The sequence below is a fragment of the Dipodomys merriami genome, unplaced genomic scaffold (genome assembly GCF_024711535.1).
Source record: "Dipodomys merriami isolate MVZ:Mamm:240054 unplaced genomic scaffold, mDipMer1.0.p SCAF_2, whole genome shotgun sequence".
NCBI classification, from domain to species: domain Eukaryota; kingdom Metazoa; phylum Chordata; class Mammalia; order Rodentia; family Heteromyidae; genus Dipodomys; species Dipodomys merriami.
Window position 1 is genome coordinate 68,843,751 of NW_027203381.1, and position 16,529 is coordinate 68,860,279.

Here is a 16,529-nt window from a genome sequence, read left to right on the forward strand (position 1 = left end):
AAATAAAAACTCAAATATGTGGCTAATCAATAAAAATAGGTTTACTTCATCCTTTTTAACCTGGATGTGTACCATATCTTTTTTTTCTCCCCTGAGTGTCTGGTGACCTATTGCTATCTAGCAAAGAAAAGTATTAAACAACTAACTAGGAGATAAGCTGGGCTTTCACTGATGAGGAAGTGTGCAAGATATCTAAAGAATTTTTTTCCCTCAGAGCATTCCAATCTTTGAGAGCTATGAGTCAGTCTACAACTATTCTGAAAGCAGACAAAAGAAAGGACTCATGCATATTTGACTTTCATTGAATTAATGATTTTTGTATTTTTGTGAACTTTTCCTGATCAACTTTTCTTGATCCCCACAAATGGGGGTTTATTTGTATGGCTCTATAGGGTGGAAGAGTGAGTCCTGAGGAACCTTTGATATTTCCTATACAGATTTCCAACTAATGCCCTTCTTTCAGTTTGGGTAGCACACCTTCCACTCCCCACATGGACAGTATTGTGTACTTCTATATCCTTAGCCTCTGGAATTTTTTTTCTTTGCCAGTCCTAGGGCTTGAACTCAGGGCCTGGGCACTTTCCCTGAACTTCCTTTGCTCAAGGCTAGCACTCTACCACTTGAGCCACAGCACCACTTCAGGTTTTTCTGTGTATGTGGTACTGAGGAATCAAACCCAGGGCTTCATGCATGCTAGGCAAGCACTCTACCACTAAGCCACATTCCCAGCCTCCTCTGGATTTATTTATTTTTAGTCAGTCGTGGGGCTTGAACTCTGGGCCTGGGTGCTATCCCTGAGCTCTTCAGCACAAGGTGAGAACTCTACCACTTGAGCCATAGTGCCTCTTCCAGTTTTCTGGTGGGTAATTGGAGAGGAGTCTCAGACTTCCCTGCCCAGGCTGGCTTTGAACCACAATCCTCAGATCTCAGCCTCCTGAGAAGCTAAGATTACAGGTATGAGCCACCAGCACTCAGCTCTCTCTGGAATTTTTAAAAGGGAAACTAGTTCACTTCCCATAGACATTTGCCCTCTTTAATGTCTTAATGTCATTTGTGCCATTTCTCCAACACTTTCTCCAACATTTCTCCATTTCTCTAATCTCTCAATATATAGGGAAATCTCCCTGCCCTTGTAGCAATTTTTCTTTTCTTTCTTTTTTTTTGGGGGGGGGGGGTGGGGGGTTCTGGTCGTGGGGCCTGAACTCTGGGCCTGGGCGCTGCCCCTCAGCTCTTCAGCTTAAGGCTAGCGCTCTACCACTTGAGCCACAGCACCACTTCCGGCTTTTTCTTTTTGCTTATGTGGTGCTGAGGAATCAAACCCAGGGCCTCAGGCATGCAAGGTAAGCTCTCTACCACTGAGCCAACTTCCCAGCACCCCTTGTAGCAATTTTTAAAACTTTGTTTTTTATCCATTGTTTTAACTGGGTCTTATAAGAGACAATAAATAAAAGCATCGAGTCAATATGTGATACTTAACTAGAAGATTCACATACTGTAAGAGTTAAAACAAATAAACTGCTTGGTAGGCCTGCACATTTAAAGGTAGAAATGTTACTGCATCATATTCATGCATTGTTAACCAATTATAAACAAATGGCTTAATTTATTATTATTATTATTATTATTATTATTATTATTATTATTAGTGCTGGTCCTAGGGTTTGAACTCTGGATCTCAACGCTGTCCCTGAGCTTTTTTGCTCAAGGATAGCACCACCTGAGCCACAGCTCCACTTCCAGCCATTTGGAGGTTACCTGAAGAAAAGAATCGCATGGACTTTCCTGCCCAAGCTGGCTTGCAACCATGATCCTCAGATCTTAGCCTCCTGAATAGCTAAGATTAGCCTCTTGAATAGCATAAGACACAGGAGCCCAGCTAATTATTCTTATTATTATAGAGATAACAGAAACAAAACTTCATGTGCCATGAAACACTTTTTTCTTTAAAAAAAATCTGCACAGTAACATACAGATTCAATGCAATTCCCATGAAGTCTCAATCACTCTTTCCAGAAATAGGAAAATCAATTCAGAACCTCTTAGGGAACAGCAAAAGCAATTCTGAGTAAAAAGAGAATTACTCAAAGTATCATAAAACCAGACTTCAAATTGTACTACAGAGCCACAGTAACAAAAACATATTGGTACTGGTACAAAAACAGTCCTAGAGACTAGTATTAGAAAACACAGGAATACAATTCTTTTGTACAACAAAGGTAATAAAAAATTTTAAGCCGGGTGCCAGTGGCTCATGCCTGTAATCCTAGCTACTCAGGAGGCTGAGATCTGAGGATCATGGTTCAAAGCCATCCCAGGAAAGGAAAGTCCATGAGACTCTTATCTCCAATAAACCACTAGAAAACCAGAAGTGGCACTGTGGCTCAAGCGGTAGAGTGCTTGCCTTGAGCTGAAAAGCTGAGGGATAGTGCCCAAGCCCAGGTTCAAGCCCCACGACCGACAAAAATAAATAAATAAATAAATAAATAAAAAGTCAAGGAAGGTAAACACAGGAATAAAACCACACAGCCACCTAATGTTTGACAACCAAGTAAATTAAAATACAATAAAATACTAGAGAAACAGCCAGCCTCTTCAACAAATAGTGCTGGGAAAACTGGTTATCCAGGTGCAGGAGACTGGACATAAGACTCAAATTTCTCACCCTGGACAATAATTACCTCCAAATAGATCAAAGAACTCAAAGACAGACCTGAAGCTTAAATCTACTAAAGGAAAACATAGGGAAAACACTCAAGAGTTATAGACACAGATAAATGTTTTCTGGCCAGGACTCCAATTGTCCAGAAAACAAGAACAAGAATTGACAAATGGGACTGCATCAAAGTTTCAGCAAAAGAAACAATTACCAGAACCGAGAGAGCCCACAGAATGGGAGAAAATCTTTGCAGCTATTCAACAGATAAAGGATTAATACTCAGAATATACAAAGAGCTCAAAAACTCAAACAGCAAAAAAAAAAAAAAAAAAAAAAAATCCAATTAATAAATGTACAGAAAACTGGACAGACAGTTCTCAGAAGAAATACTAATGGCTAACAGACACATGAAGACATGTTCAAAATCTTTATGCATAAAGAAAATGCAAATAAAACCACACCAAAATTCTATCTCATCCCAGTTAGAATGTGTGGAAATGTCATAGTGAAACCCTTTGTATAATCAATATATGTTAATTAAAAAAAATTTAAAATTCTGGTTTGAATTCTATTCCTGGAAGCTTCCTTTACCCTTTTTCTATGGATGTCATTGAAGGAAATGCTATTTTCTTACATGACTTTGATCACAGATCTCCCAAGTGGGCATCTAAGTCAAGCCACATCAGTCCCACTGCACATTCCTGATCAACTGAGATGGTATCTGAGTTAGGCCAGACTTAACACCCTGTGAATCAATCTAGCTCCAGCTATGAATCCTAGTTACCATTGAAGGCTACATTTTCTAATACATAGAGCAAATCTAGTCAGAAATAAAGTTTAACAAATTAAGGATAAAAATAAAAAGTTTCACAAAAACAAGAAAATAATTAAACAGTACTTGAGATAGTCTTAAACCCCCATTACTCCCCTCAAAAGCCGGTATAGTAGTAAACATCAGGAGATTGAGGCAGGAGGATTGAGACTATTTTGTGCTACAGTGTGAAACAAACTATCAACTCTTTCCCTCCCCCCCCAAAAAAAAGAAAAAAGAAAAAAAAAGTGAAGTGATGTAATATTTTTAAAAATCTATTTAATTCCATTTGTTTTTCACAAGTACTCCCTACAGTAGTCCCAGTTGGAAGGGAAAGGGATATTAGAGACAGTATTTGAAACAAACATGCTAAACCAAGCCTCAAACTGAACAGTGTGCTGGGAGGATCCTGCTTCATAAGCTGGTTGCATAAGGCAAGAGGTAACAAAAATAATTGTAGTGCACACTTTAGCTTCAGAGAGGAAATCTGTTTGTGTTTTATACAATAAATCAATGTGCCATTTCCATTTATCACTGCATGCTGATAAAAAGACACTAAAGAATTCTAAAGCGGCCAGGCATCAGTAGCTCACACCTGTAATCCTAGCTACTCAAGTGGCTGAGAACTGAGGATCATGGTTCAAAGCTAGCCTGGGCAGGAAAGTCTGTGAGACACTTATCTCCAATTAACTGCCAGAAAAATCAAAGTGGAGCTGCGGCTCAAAGTGGTAGAACACAAACCTTGAGCAAAAGAGCTCAGGGACAGTGCGCAGGCCCTGAGTACAAGCTCTAGGGCCCCTTAAAAAAAAAAAAAAAAAAATATATATATATATATATAAATCCTAAGGAGGATACTATTACATCCTTTGGGACTATCCTTTTAGGCCTACAATTAGTGATTATACCCCCTTGTTCTTTTTACTTTTAGAATTATTTTAAAAAATGGGTGAACTAGATTTGTTCCATTACACTGAAGGATGTACTCTAAAACAGGTGAAGTATGGGCTAGTTTAGATTTTTTTGAACAAGAAAGGATATTTACAGATCTAAGTTTATCATCTTTGTAACTAAGTGCACATCTTTGTAAAAGTTCATATCAACTGAATAATTGGATATGAAAACTGCATTAGTTAATAAGCACTATACAATTCAACATAGTCATTTGAATAGATCTTAGAAAAATAACTCATAACAATAGTTCATGGACATTTTTATTAGTAAATTATCAAATTAGCTAAGCCATTTCTCACTGGGAACTACTGCCAGTTTCCTAACTAGAGTCTTAGGCCACCAACAAACCTATTTTTCTTTTTTATGCTCAAATTTAGAGCTCTATCACTTGAGCTACATCACTAATTCCAAATCTATTTTATATACATTCTCTGCTACCTAAAACAGAAAGATGACCTACACATTCCTGTTTAGATTCTGTAATGGCTCCTGAGGAAACAAGATACAAACCTGAGTTCTGCAGCACAGAATACAAGGGAATACAAGGTCCTTTGTGACCTGCCTGATTTCTGCCAATCTCTTCAGCTTCTCTGTTGTAGTTTCCCATGAACATCATACTCACCTGCCCCTATAATTCTCACAGCCCTTTTGTACTAAATCATATTGGACTGCTCTCATCTGTAATAATGTTCTATGACTCCTTCTGGGGCTGGATCACTAAAATAAGCTCTTTTGTAGGCAGAACATACTTCTAAACTTTATTTGCTTATCCTTTAGTTATCAGCTCTATTTTCCTTAGTAAGCTTTCCCAAATGCTCCAGATCAGAGACTTACATTAACTGTGCTGCTTTTCATAGTTTATAATGATATATTAGCAGCATTGTTTTTGTTATTGTTTTTGTCGGTTGTGGGACTTGAACTCTAAGCCTGGGTGTTGTCCCTCTGCTATTCAGCTCATGGCTAGCGTTGTACTGGAGCCGTAGTGTCACTTCCTGTTTTCTGAGTGGCTTAATTGGAGATAAGAGTCTCACTGACTTTCCTGCCCCAGCTGGCTTTGAACCATGATCCTCAGATCTCATCCTCTGGAGTAGCTAGGATTACACAGGCATGACCCACCATGCCCAGCTTTAACAGCATAATTTTTAAATAGTGTCCAGGGCAGGAACACCATCTTTTTGCTTATCATTGTTACCTCTGATTACTTACATGCGCAACCCATACCAAAAAAGAATTATTCAGTAAAGTTGTCATGAAAGATACAATTTTATGGGATTATAGCAAACTAAAAAGTCTATACCACAAAAACAACTAGAAAAACAACAACAACAGCCGGGTGCTGGTGGCTCACGCCTGTAATCCTAGCTACTCAGGAGGCTGAGATCTGAGGATCCCGGTTCAAAGCCAGCCCGGGCAGGAAAGACCGTGAGACTCCTATCTCCAATAAACCACCAAGAAAAGAGGAAGTGGCGCTGTAGCTCAAGTGGTAGAGCGCTCGCCTTGAGCTGAAGAGCTGAGGGACAGCGCCCAGGCCCAGAGTTCAAGCCCCACGACTGACCAAAAAAAAAAAAAAAAGGGCTGGGAAGGCGGCTCAGTGGTAGAGCGCTTGCCTTGCATGCCTGAGGCCCTGGGTTTGATTCCTCAGCACCACATAAGCAAAAAGAAAAAAGCCGGAAGTGGCGCTGTGGCTCAAGTGGTAGAGCGCTCGCCTTGAGCTGAAGAGCTGAGGGACAGCGCCCAGGCCCAGAGTTCAAGCCCCACGACCGACAAAAAAAAAAAAAAAAGAAAAACAACAACAACAAAAAACAGAATGAGGAAAAAACCTGTATCGTGGGAGAAAGTTTGAACTGTTCATCCAAGACATTAATACTGAGAATATAAAAAGCAACTCAACAGTGAAAAAAACCCCACATAATCCAATTTAAAAAATGGACAAATGATCTAAATAGACACTTCTCAATATAAGACTGGGCTGGGAAGGTGGCTGAGTGGTAGAGCGCTTGCCTTGCATGCTTGAGGCCCTGGCTTCGATGCCTCAGCACCACATAAGCAGAAAAAAAAAGCCGGAAGTGGCTCTGTGGCTCAAGTGGTAGAGCGCTAGCCTTGAGCTGAAGAGCTGAGGGACAGCACTTAGACCAGAGTTCAGGCCCCACGAACAGACCCCCCCATCCAAAAAAAAGACATATACATATCTGAGAAATGCAAATCCAAAACAGTTAAGATACCAAATCTTAATGATGACTCCTAACAAAATGTCAAAAAATAGTGAATATTGGAAAGAAAGCTGAACTCTTATACACTGTTGGTAGAAATGTATGTATATTATTACAGTCATTGTAGTAAAATTAGTAAGTTATATTATGGAGGAGCCTCAAAAAAATTAAAATACTCAGCAATCCCACTATTGGGTAGATATTTTAAGAAAATGAAATCTGTAGGTTGAAGACAAATTTGTACTCACATGTTTACTGTAGTTCTAATCACAACAGCAAAGAAATGCTAAATAATCAAGGCATCTACCAACAGATAAATGAATAAGGAAATGATGTACATATATACACGATACAGAATAAAAAGAATGAAGTCCTGTCACCTATGGCATGAATAGATGTAAGAGAAATAGGTACAGAAAGACAAACACTGTTCTCACTCATGTAGAAGATAAAAATCTGATCTCACAGACAAAAAATAGCAGTTACCAAAGACTGGGAAGGGTATGAGCAGAGGTGATTAAGAAGTACAAAATTGGTTGGGAAGGTGGCTCAGTGGTAGAGTGCTTGCCCTGGGTTTGATTCCTCAGCACCACATAAACAGAAAAAGCCAGAAGTGGCGCTGTGGCTCAAGTGGTGGAGCGCTAGCCTTAGAGCTGAAGAGCTGAGGGACAGTGTCCAGGCTCAGAGTTCAAGCTCCACGACTGACAAAAAAAATAAAAAAAACAACACAGACACACATACACACACAAAACAAGAAGTGCAAAATTAGTTAGGAGGAATATTTTCTAGTATTCTAAAGCATAGTAGGGTGACTGACTATAGTTAACAATAATTTATATTTCAAAACAGCTAGAAGCAAAGACATTAATTGCTCCCAACACAAAGAAATGACAAATGTTTAAGATGATATACTTATTTGCCCAATTTGTTCATTACACATTATACATATAAATATTGAAATATATTGCATATCCATAAATAAATATATCATATATCAATTTTTTATAGAAATGTATTTCTAATGTTCTTAATGTTTTCTGTCAGAGCAAGAAACGAGCAATTATTAATGAAAGATACTTTAAAGACTTTCTTTTTTTTGGGGGGGGGGCCAGTCATGGGGTCTGACCTCTGGGCCTAAGTGCTGTCCCTCAGCTCTTCAACTCAAGGCTAAGGTTCTACCACTTGAGCCACAGCGCCACTTCTGGCTTGTTCTGCTTATGTGGTGCTGAGGAATTGAACCCAGGGCCTCATGTATGCAAGGTAAGCACTCTACCACTAATCCACATTCTCTACCCTGAAAACATGATCTTGTTGGTTTTTATTTCCCATGGCACTGAACTTTGAAAAGAGTCTTGTGTTTGCTAGCCAAGTGCTTTACTACTTGAGCTGTGGCTCCAGACCTTTTGTCTTTTTAGTCATTTTTCAGGTAGGGCCTTACCCAGTGCTAGCCTCAGAGTGTGATTCCCCTACTTATGTTTTCCTTAAAATTGGGATCACAGATGTGCACTATTTACTATTTCTGGCATATTGACTGAGCTGGATTCTCACTAATGTTTTGCCCAGGCTGGTCTTGAAGCCTGATCTTCCCATCTCCACCTCCCAAGTAGTTGGCATTACACGTATGAACTACCACATTTGTCCCTAAAAAAGTTGATGGGTGCCGATGGCTCATGCCTGTAATTCTAGCTACTCAGGAGGCTGAAATCTGAGGATCTCAGTTTGAAGCCAGCCCAGGCAGGAAAGGCCATGAAACTTACCTCCAATTAACCACCAGAAATGCAGAAGTAGTGCTGTGGCTCAGTGGTGGAGTGAGCCTTGAGTGAAGCTCAGGGACAGTGCCCAGGCCCTGAGTTCAAACCCCATGACCAAAAAAAACCACTTCTTTCCCTTTGAGACCTCTGTGTAAGGTATATTGAATACATACTGTAGGTTCTTCTTTGATACCAAATCCTAATATGTAAAAGAACAAGGGGGGGATGGATCAGTGGTAATGCCTATGGTTAGCATTCATGGTTTGGTCCCTAGCACCACATTAGAAAAGAACCTTTTGGGCTGGGGCTATGACTTAGTGACAAAATGCTGATCTAGCATGTGCAAGACCCTCAGCTTGACCCTCAGCACTCCAGGAAAACAGAACAAAATCTAGAAGGAATGTTCAAAGATGAAAAACAATTAGGATAAAACTAAAGAGAGAAATAAACAGCATTCCAGGTAGAATACTATTGAAGAAATGCTGATGAAAGAAGAATGCAGGGCAAGGATGGGAAGGCTTAGAGGCAAACACCAGTGTGATCAATGGGATAACATTAGGTTAGTTCTGTCTTCACATGAGCATGAATGTACACACATAAGGTTCTACTTCAATTCTGACTACTGAATTGTTAAAACAGTGACAGGAATGTCAGAGGTTTCAGCTTCCCGGTAGGAGCAGTAAGTATGGAAACCTTGATTCCTTGAGTACTTTCATCTGGTACTAGCCTCCATACTTGTACTATTATTTTAACTTTCAAAAGTTAAAATTCTGTTTTTACTGTCCTCTTTTATTTTCTACTTTAAATATACAGAAATATACAGACTACTATGGAAGATGAAGATTTGGTCAATCATCATCTTTTCCTTTATCCTTTACCTAATGCAATTTAAGTACTTTAAAAACAAAAACAAAAAAACTCTCCAGGGCTGGGAAGGTGGCTCAGTGGTAGAGTGTTTGCCTTGTATGCATGAGGCCCTGGGCTTGACTCCTCAGCACCACATAAGCAGAAAAAGCTGGAAGTGGCTCTGTGGCTCAAGTTATTAGAGCACTAGCCTTGAGCTGAAGAGCTGAGGAACAGTGTCCAGGACCAGAGTTCAAGCCCCTCGACCAACAAAACAAAAACAAAAACAAAAAACCCCTCAATCAAGCTGAATGCACACTTGAACAGCTTCCAAGTAAACCTTAAGAACATACTTTCAGCTAGACACCAGTGGCTCACGTTTCTAATCCTAGCTACTCAGACACCTGGAAGTCTGAGAGGAGATTAGGAGGATCTCAGTTTGAAGCTGGTTCAGGCAGAAAAGTCCTCAAGAGTCTGTCTTCAATTAATCAGCAAAGAAGCTAGACTGGAGATATATCAAGTGATGGTATGCCAGTCTTGAGTGAAAAAGCTAAGCAAGAGTGCAAAGCCTGAGTTCTAATCCCAGCATCAACACACACACACACACACACACACACACACACGCACGCACGCACGCACGCACGCACGCACGCACTCATAGTCTCTGAAAGCTCAGACTGTGAGGATGGAAGTTTGAAGCAAGCCCATGTATAAAAAGTCCAAGGAAAGAGAAAGCAAAGAAAAAGGACAAGAAAAAAGGAAGGGGGAGGAAAAAAATACTTTCATCTACAACTTTCATTGTTGGGGATCAAACTTAGTGCCTTCATGCAGCAACTCCAAATCATTACATGAAACTTTTGTTTTGGTTTTTAAGATTGAGTCTCACTATGTAACCTATGAAACCTTTTTTTTTTTTTTTTTTGGTCAATCATGGACTTGAACTCTGGACCTGAGCGCACTGTCCTTGAGCTCTTCAGCTTAAATCAAGTATACTACCACTTGAGCCATAGTGCCACCTCTGGATTTCTGGTAGTTAATTGAAGATAAAGACTCTCACAGACTTTCCTGCCCAGGCTTTGAACTGCAATCCTCAGATATCAGCCTCCTGAGTAGCTAGGATTACAGGTGTAAGCCATCGGCACCCGGCTTAACCTATGAAATCTTAATAAAAGCAGAATTAGAAATAAGTAACTGACAATAAATGAATAGGGTTCTTACTATTTATAAAGATTATATCCTATGTGTAAATCTAAATTCTCAAAGTATTAGGAACTATTATCCATAATTAAATTAATTAAATGTAATTAAATTCTTTTAAAAGTATATTGTTAAATTTTTATTGAATGTATATTAAGAATTTCAAACTAAATGAATATTAATTATTACTATGTACAAAACACTGTTCTTCAGCTTGGGTTTACCTCTCCATATAGAATATTTATCTTTATTTTTGCTTGTATCAATTACCACTTATAAGAAAATTTCATCTTGCCAGGCTCCTCTAATCCTAACTACTCAGGAGCTGAGATCTGAGGATTGTGGTTCAAGGCCAGCCTCTAAGCAAGAAAGTCCAAGAAATTAAACATCAAAAAGTTGGGGGTGGAAATATGGCCCAAAGGGTAGAATGCCAGCCTTGAGTTTAAGACCCAGTACCAGAACAAGAACAAAAAAGTCACATTATCATGCTTAATGTGATTAAACAACTCTCTTATTCTTTTGTGTATGCCAGTACTAGGACTTGCCAGGCCTCTTGCTGTTTGGCTTTTACGCTCATAGCTGGCACCCTACCACTTGAGGCATACCTCTGTTTCCAGCTTTTTACTGGTTAACTGAAGACAAGAAATTCTAGGATTTATCTGTTCTGGCTGACTCCCAACTATGATCCACAGATTGCAGCCTCCAGAGTAGCAAGGAATATAAGCATGAGCTATTGGTAGCTGACACAAACCCCTTACTCTTATTCTAAAATCCATCTTACTCAATTCTAAAACTCAGAAGTTCCTATCTAAAATATGACAAATATAGCAATTTCAATTTATACTAGAATCTTTTTTTTTGGGGGGGTCCAGTCGTGGGACCTGAACTTTGGGCCTAGACGCTGTCCCTCAGCTCAAGGCTAGAGCTCTACCACTTGAGCCACAGCATCACTTCCGGTTTTTTTTTCTTTATGTGGTGCTGGGGAATCGAACCCAGAGCCTCATGCATGCAAGGCAAGCGCTCTACTACTGAGCCACCTTCCCAGCCCTATACTAGAATCTTTATGGCCCCATCCTACACTTTGTGTAACAAAGTCAGTGATTCCGTGTGTGTGTGTGTGTGTGTGTGTGTGTGTGTGTGTGTGTGTGTGTGTGTGTGTGTGTGTGTGTGTGTGTGTGTGTGTGTGTGTGTGTGTGTGTGTGTGTGTGTGTGTGTGTGTGTGTGTGTGTGTGTGTGTGTGTGTGTCTGTCTGTCTGTCTGTCTGTCTCATGGAGCTTGAACTCACAGCCTGGTTGGGTTCTGCCCTTGAGCTTTTGTGCTCAAGGCTAGTGCTCTACCACTACACTTCTGGCTTGCTGACGGTTAATTGGGGATAAGAGTTTCAGGGACTGTCCTGTTTCAGCTGGTTTCAAACTGTGATCCTCAGATCTCAAGCCTCTTGAATAGCTAGAATTACATGTGAGACACCAGCACCCAGCTCATCAGTGGTTCTTAACTGGAAGTAATTTTGTTCACCCCCAGGGGATAGAAATGTCTGGGAATACTTTTGGTTGTTACAACTGGGGGAGTTGCTATTGACATCTATAGGTAAAAAGGAATAAATGCTGCTCAACATCCTTATAATACATAGGGACAGACTGCTATAATTACAAATTATTTGGTCTTTAAATGTCGATAGTGTCGAGATTGAAAATAGACATGTATTAGACATGTTTTGCTGAAGACACATTGGTATGTTGATACTGAGGCTGCCTCAGATCCTTCTCAAGGCACTGTAGGATAAAACAAAACAAAACAAAAAATAACTAGCATTACCACTAAAAACATCAGAAAAATCTTAATTCCAAAACCCAGTTAGCTCCAGGGATGTCAGCCAGGGGAGTGTGGCACCCATACTGCTGAGCAAGCACAAGGCCCATGAGTTCAAGCCTCAATGAGGGGAAAGAGGAGGGAAGAGGGCGAGAGAAGGGAGGGGGGATGGGATGGGAAAAGGGAGATGGGAGAGGGGAAGGGAGGAGGGAAGAGAGGTAAGAGAAAGAGAAGAAAAGAACTTCCCGGAAGGGAAGAGAAGGGAAGGGAAGGGAAGGGAAGGGAAGGGAAGGAAGAAAGAAAGGAACAATGTAAGGAAGGTAAGATTGATGGGCTGGGCTGGTGGTATGGCTCAAGTGGTAGAGCACCTACCTAGCAAACACAAGGTCCTGTGTATAAACACCAGTACCACACGCACATATACACACAAATTACGATGAAGATTAAGAAAATAAAAGAGAAAAGTAAGCAAAGCAAAACAAAACAAAACAAAAAACTAGTCTTGCCGGGCTAGTGGTACATGCCTTTACTTCTAGCACTAAAGAGGCTAGGGCAGCAGAATGCTTGGTTCAAGGCCAGTCTGTTCTACATAGTAAGACCTTGTCTAAGAAAGCATAACAAAATAAACTAGTATTTTTGTTTTTGTTTTGTCTTAAGAGAAGTCTTGCTGGGGCTGAGAAGGTGGCTCAGTGGTGGAATGCTTGCCTTGCATGCATGAGGCCCTGGGTTTGATTCATCAGCACTACATAAGCAGAAAAAGCAGGACATGGTGCTGTGGCTCAAGTGGCAGAGAGCTAGTCTTGAGCTAAAGAGTTGTGCCCAGGCCTAGAGTTCAAGACCTGAACTCCTAGGCTCAAGCAATCCTCCCGCTTTAATCTCCCAAGTATATGAGACTACACGCCTGTGCTACCATGCCCAACAAAATTATTCCTTTTCATCATGTCTATCGGTATCAAGTGTTTTCTTGGATCTCTTTATTGTTGTCATTGTAGAAGATACAAAAATGAGTAACATATAATAAACCAATGGTAAACATGGTATTAAACCAACACCAAGACTCTTGAAATCACAAGATTAGTTACCTTTCTCAGTGCTGGAGAAGATGGAGATGATTTTATTCCTGGGCTTTTTTTCCTCTGGAACAGAGGGCAAAGGTTTCAAACTGTGATTGGCTGATAAAGGATCTTTGCCTCCAGTGCTAAAAATGGTACTGCTCATCCGCACAGGTGGTGCTGGAGGCTTGTCTTCCAGTTCTCCGTTATCAGACATGATTCAGAATTATGAAAAGGCCTGAAATAGATTTTTTAAAGTCATAATTAATAACAAGGCAAAAAAATAATATGAACAAGCAGAATACAGCAATAACTACCTTGCCATACAACTCCTAATTAGAAAAGGTAAAAGGTATCTACTTACAGTTACAATAGAAAAATTGGGCAAGAAAAAAACTGATAAAAGATATAACAAGGGGCTGGGAAGGTGGCTCAGTGATAAGAGTATTCACCTTGCATACATGAGGCCCTGGGTTTGATTCATCAGCACCACATAAGCAGAAAAAAACAGCCGGTGCTGGTGGTTCACGCCTGTAATCCTAGCTACTCAAGAGGCTGAGATCTGAGGATCTCAGTTCAAAGCCAGCCCGGGTAGGAAAGACCATGAGACTCCTATTTCCAATAAACCACCAGAAAACCGGAAGTGGCGGTGTAGCTCAAGTGGTAGAGCTGAGTTCGCCTTGAGCTGAAGAGCTGAGAGACAGCGCCCAAGCCCAGAGGTCAAACCCCATGACCGACAAAAAAAAAAAAAAAAAAAAAGCAGCAGAAAAAAAACAGAAGTGGCTCTGTGGTAGAGTGCTAGCCTTAAGCTGAAGAGCTGAGGGACAGTGCCCAGGCCCAGAGTTCAGGCCCACGACTGGCCAAAAAAAAGAAAAAGAAAAAAAAGAAAAAAGAAAAAGATGTAACAAACATCCTTTTTAAATGGAAATAATCTCAGCTCCAACATTCAATAAATGATTAGATGTGGAATGTCTGAAAAACAAAGCAATTTAATCAATCAATCTGAGACTGTTCCAAAAGTCAGACAACATGGAGTCAAGAAAAGAGTGATGGTTTAAGTAGTAGAGCCCCTTCAAATCATCATACCAGAAAAGACAGAGAGGAGAGGGTAACAAAAAAAGAGAAGAAAAAGAGGGAGAAAATTCCAAAGAGGAAGAATATGACCTAATCAACCAACCACGAGGTATCTCTAGAAGACCCATCTTGGATGCTTGGACTTGTTCAAAGCTACCAACCAACAAGCCTTGTGATGGATTACAACTTAGCCATCAAGTAAACGTTTCAAAAAGAACAAACCACTGATATAGTATTTGGTTTCTTTAAAAATCTGCCTCAGACCTGTTGCAACAATGAGAAGTACAAGTTGTCATGTCCAAAACGAGCTTTACAACGTTGGTGCGGAGGGGGGGGGGAGGGAAAGGGGGGGAAGGAGAAGGATTGGGATTGGGGGGGAGGGGGGAGGCTGGGAAGGGATGTGAAGGGTAAACCAAAGGAGGAGGGTGCAATGCTTGGTAAGAAATGTACGCATTATCCTGCCCATGTAATTGTAACCCCTCTGTACAGTATGTTCACAAATAAAATTAAATTAAATTAAAAAAAAATCTGCCTCTTTCTTAAATCCCTCAGAAAGTCATATCAAGCTTCATCAATCTGTATACACTGACAAAATTAAGTAAGGAAAAATATAAGGAATATATGTATGAATGATGGGCTGGGCTGGTAGTATGGCTGTAACCCCAAGATTATTCTTTCACATCGTAATAACCTGCCCATGCAGTTAGGTCATCCAGTGGAAATTGTAGCCTTATTTATATACTGACATATTTCTTTTTAATAAGTAGCTCATACACACTTAAAATCAGTAGTAAAGGACTCCTAACTCAGATAAGTTCTGTAAAAAATGTATACGTTAGGAAGCAACATATCACCCCCATTAAACAATATTTTAATTGGCAACTGAATCTTGAATAATATTGTTTTAAGTTAGCAAATCTTTGTTTATGTACAATAAAAAGAAAGCCAACAGTACTTAGGGAAAATTAAAAATAAATTTATTTAATTCAGTTACATGCTAGTACCTGAAGAAAAAGATAAATTTGAGAAGAATGGAGAGCTGAAGAGATTACTCTTCTACTCCAAATCTTTAAGATGTTATTTTCCTTGGCAAAGGACTGTGCTAGTGCACTACTTTGGCATACTTTATCTGTCAAAATAATTATTTCTCAGCCCACCAAAGAGGAAGAGTGAGAGAAGAAAAAGGAGAGAAACAAACAAAAACCCCACATTTCTGGTGGTGAGGGTAACTACCTGGAGAAGGCCTAGGAAAAAGTAATAAAAAAGACCTTGACCTGCATGTGGCTAAAACTACCAACGCAAAAATAAAAATAGAAATAGAAATAAAAAAGGCTGAAACCAAAGGCAGCACGCAAGACATGCTCCAAATGACTTCAAAACCAGCTGCTTTTATCAGGTAAGTCTGGTTTTGTTTTGGGGTCATACAAACAGGATGCAACTGGTTATTCCTGGGTGTGGCCTGATACTAGTGTGTGAATAACCCACAGGGACAGAAGATAGATAAAACTTAATTTTAACATTGCAAAGCTTATTTAATAAAATGGACAGGATGGATGTTTAGTATGACCATAACATTAAAGATTAATCCAAGAGCGTCTCACTTTTATCTTTTCCTCTTTTCTTTTTTTAGGTGGGTGGGGTGAGGTCTAACATGGCTTGAACTCAGGGCTTCATGTCCACTTGCTCACAGCTGGTGCTCTGCCCTACCTTCTAGTTGGACATTTTGCTGGTTAACTGGAGACAGAGTTCTATGTACTTTTCTGCTTGGACTAGTTTTGAACTGACCATCCTCTGATCTCAGTCTCCTGTGTTCACTTTCTTAATCACCAGTTACAATGTTCAGATTTTAGTTCCAGCATTGAGGCTCTATAGTAAATGAAGAATCAGGTAACAGCCAGGGTATGGTGGTACACGTCTGTAGTTTCAGTACTACAAGGCAGGAGGATTTTAAAGTCAGCCTGAGCACACAGTATGATCCTGTCACAAAACAGAATCTCTAACAAAATTTCTGAGTATTTTTATATGCATTTATAGACTAACAACTATCTGTGGCTTAACGAGGTTTTAATTTACTATTTTCAGAAGCGTGATTCTAAAAAATCAGCATAAATCAGGGAGGACCAGGTGTATAACTTACTGGTAAAAAAAAAAAAATGTGTTTATTATGCATGAGGA

General features: G+C 39.9%; 1 protein-coding gene across 2 annotated transcripts in view; it reads right to left on the reverse strand.

Moving 5' to 3' along the window:
• The window catches only part of Pak2 (p21 (RAC1) activated kinase 2), an 85,539-nt gene that overhangs the window by 35,753 nt on the left and 33,257 nt on the right, over positions 1 to 16,529 (reverse strand). For both annotated transcript variants that reach the window (XM_070029925.1, XM_070029926.1), the window contains exon 2: positions 13,311 to 13,518. In XM_070029925.1, coding sequence (XP_069886026.1) covers positions 13,311 to 13,497 — 187 coding nt within the window. In that variant the 5' untranslated portion in view covers positions 13,498 to 13,518. The remainder of the gene's footprint in view (positions 1 to 13,310; positions 13,519 to 16,529) is intronic.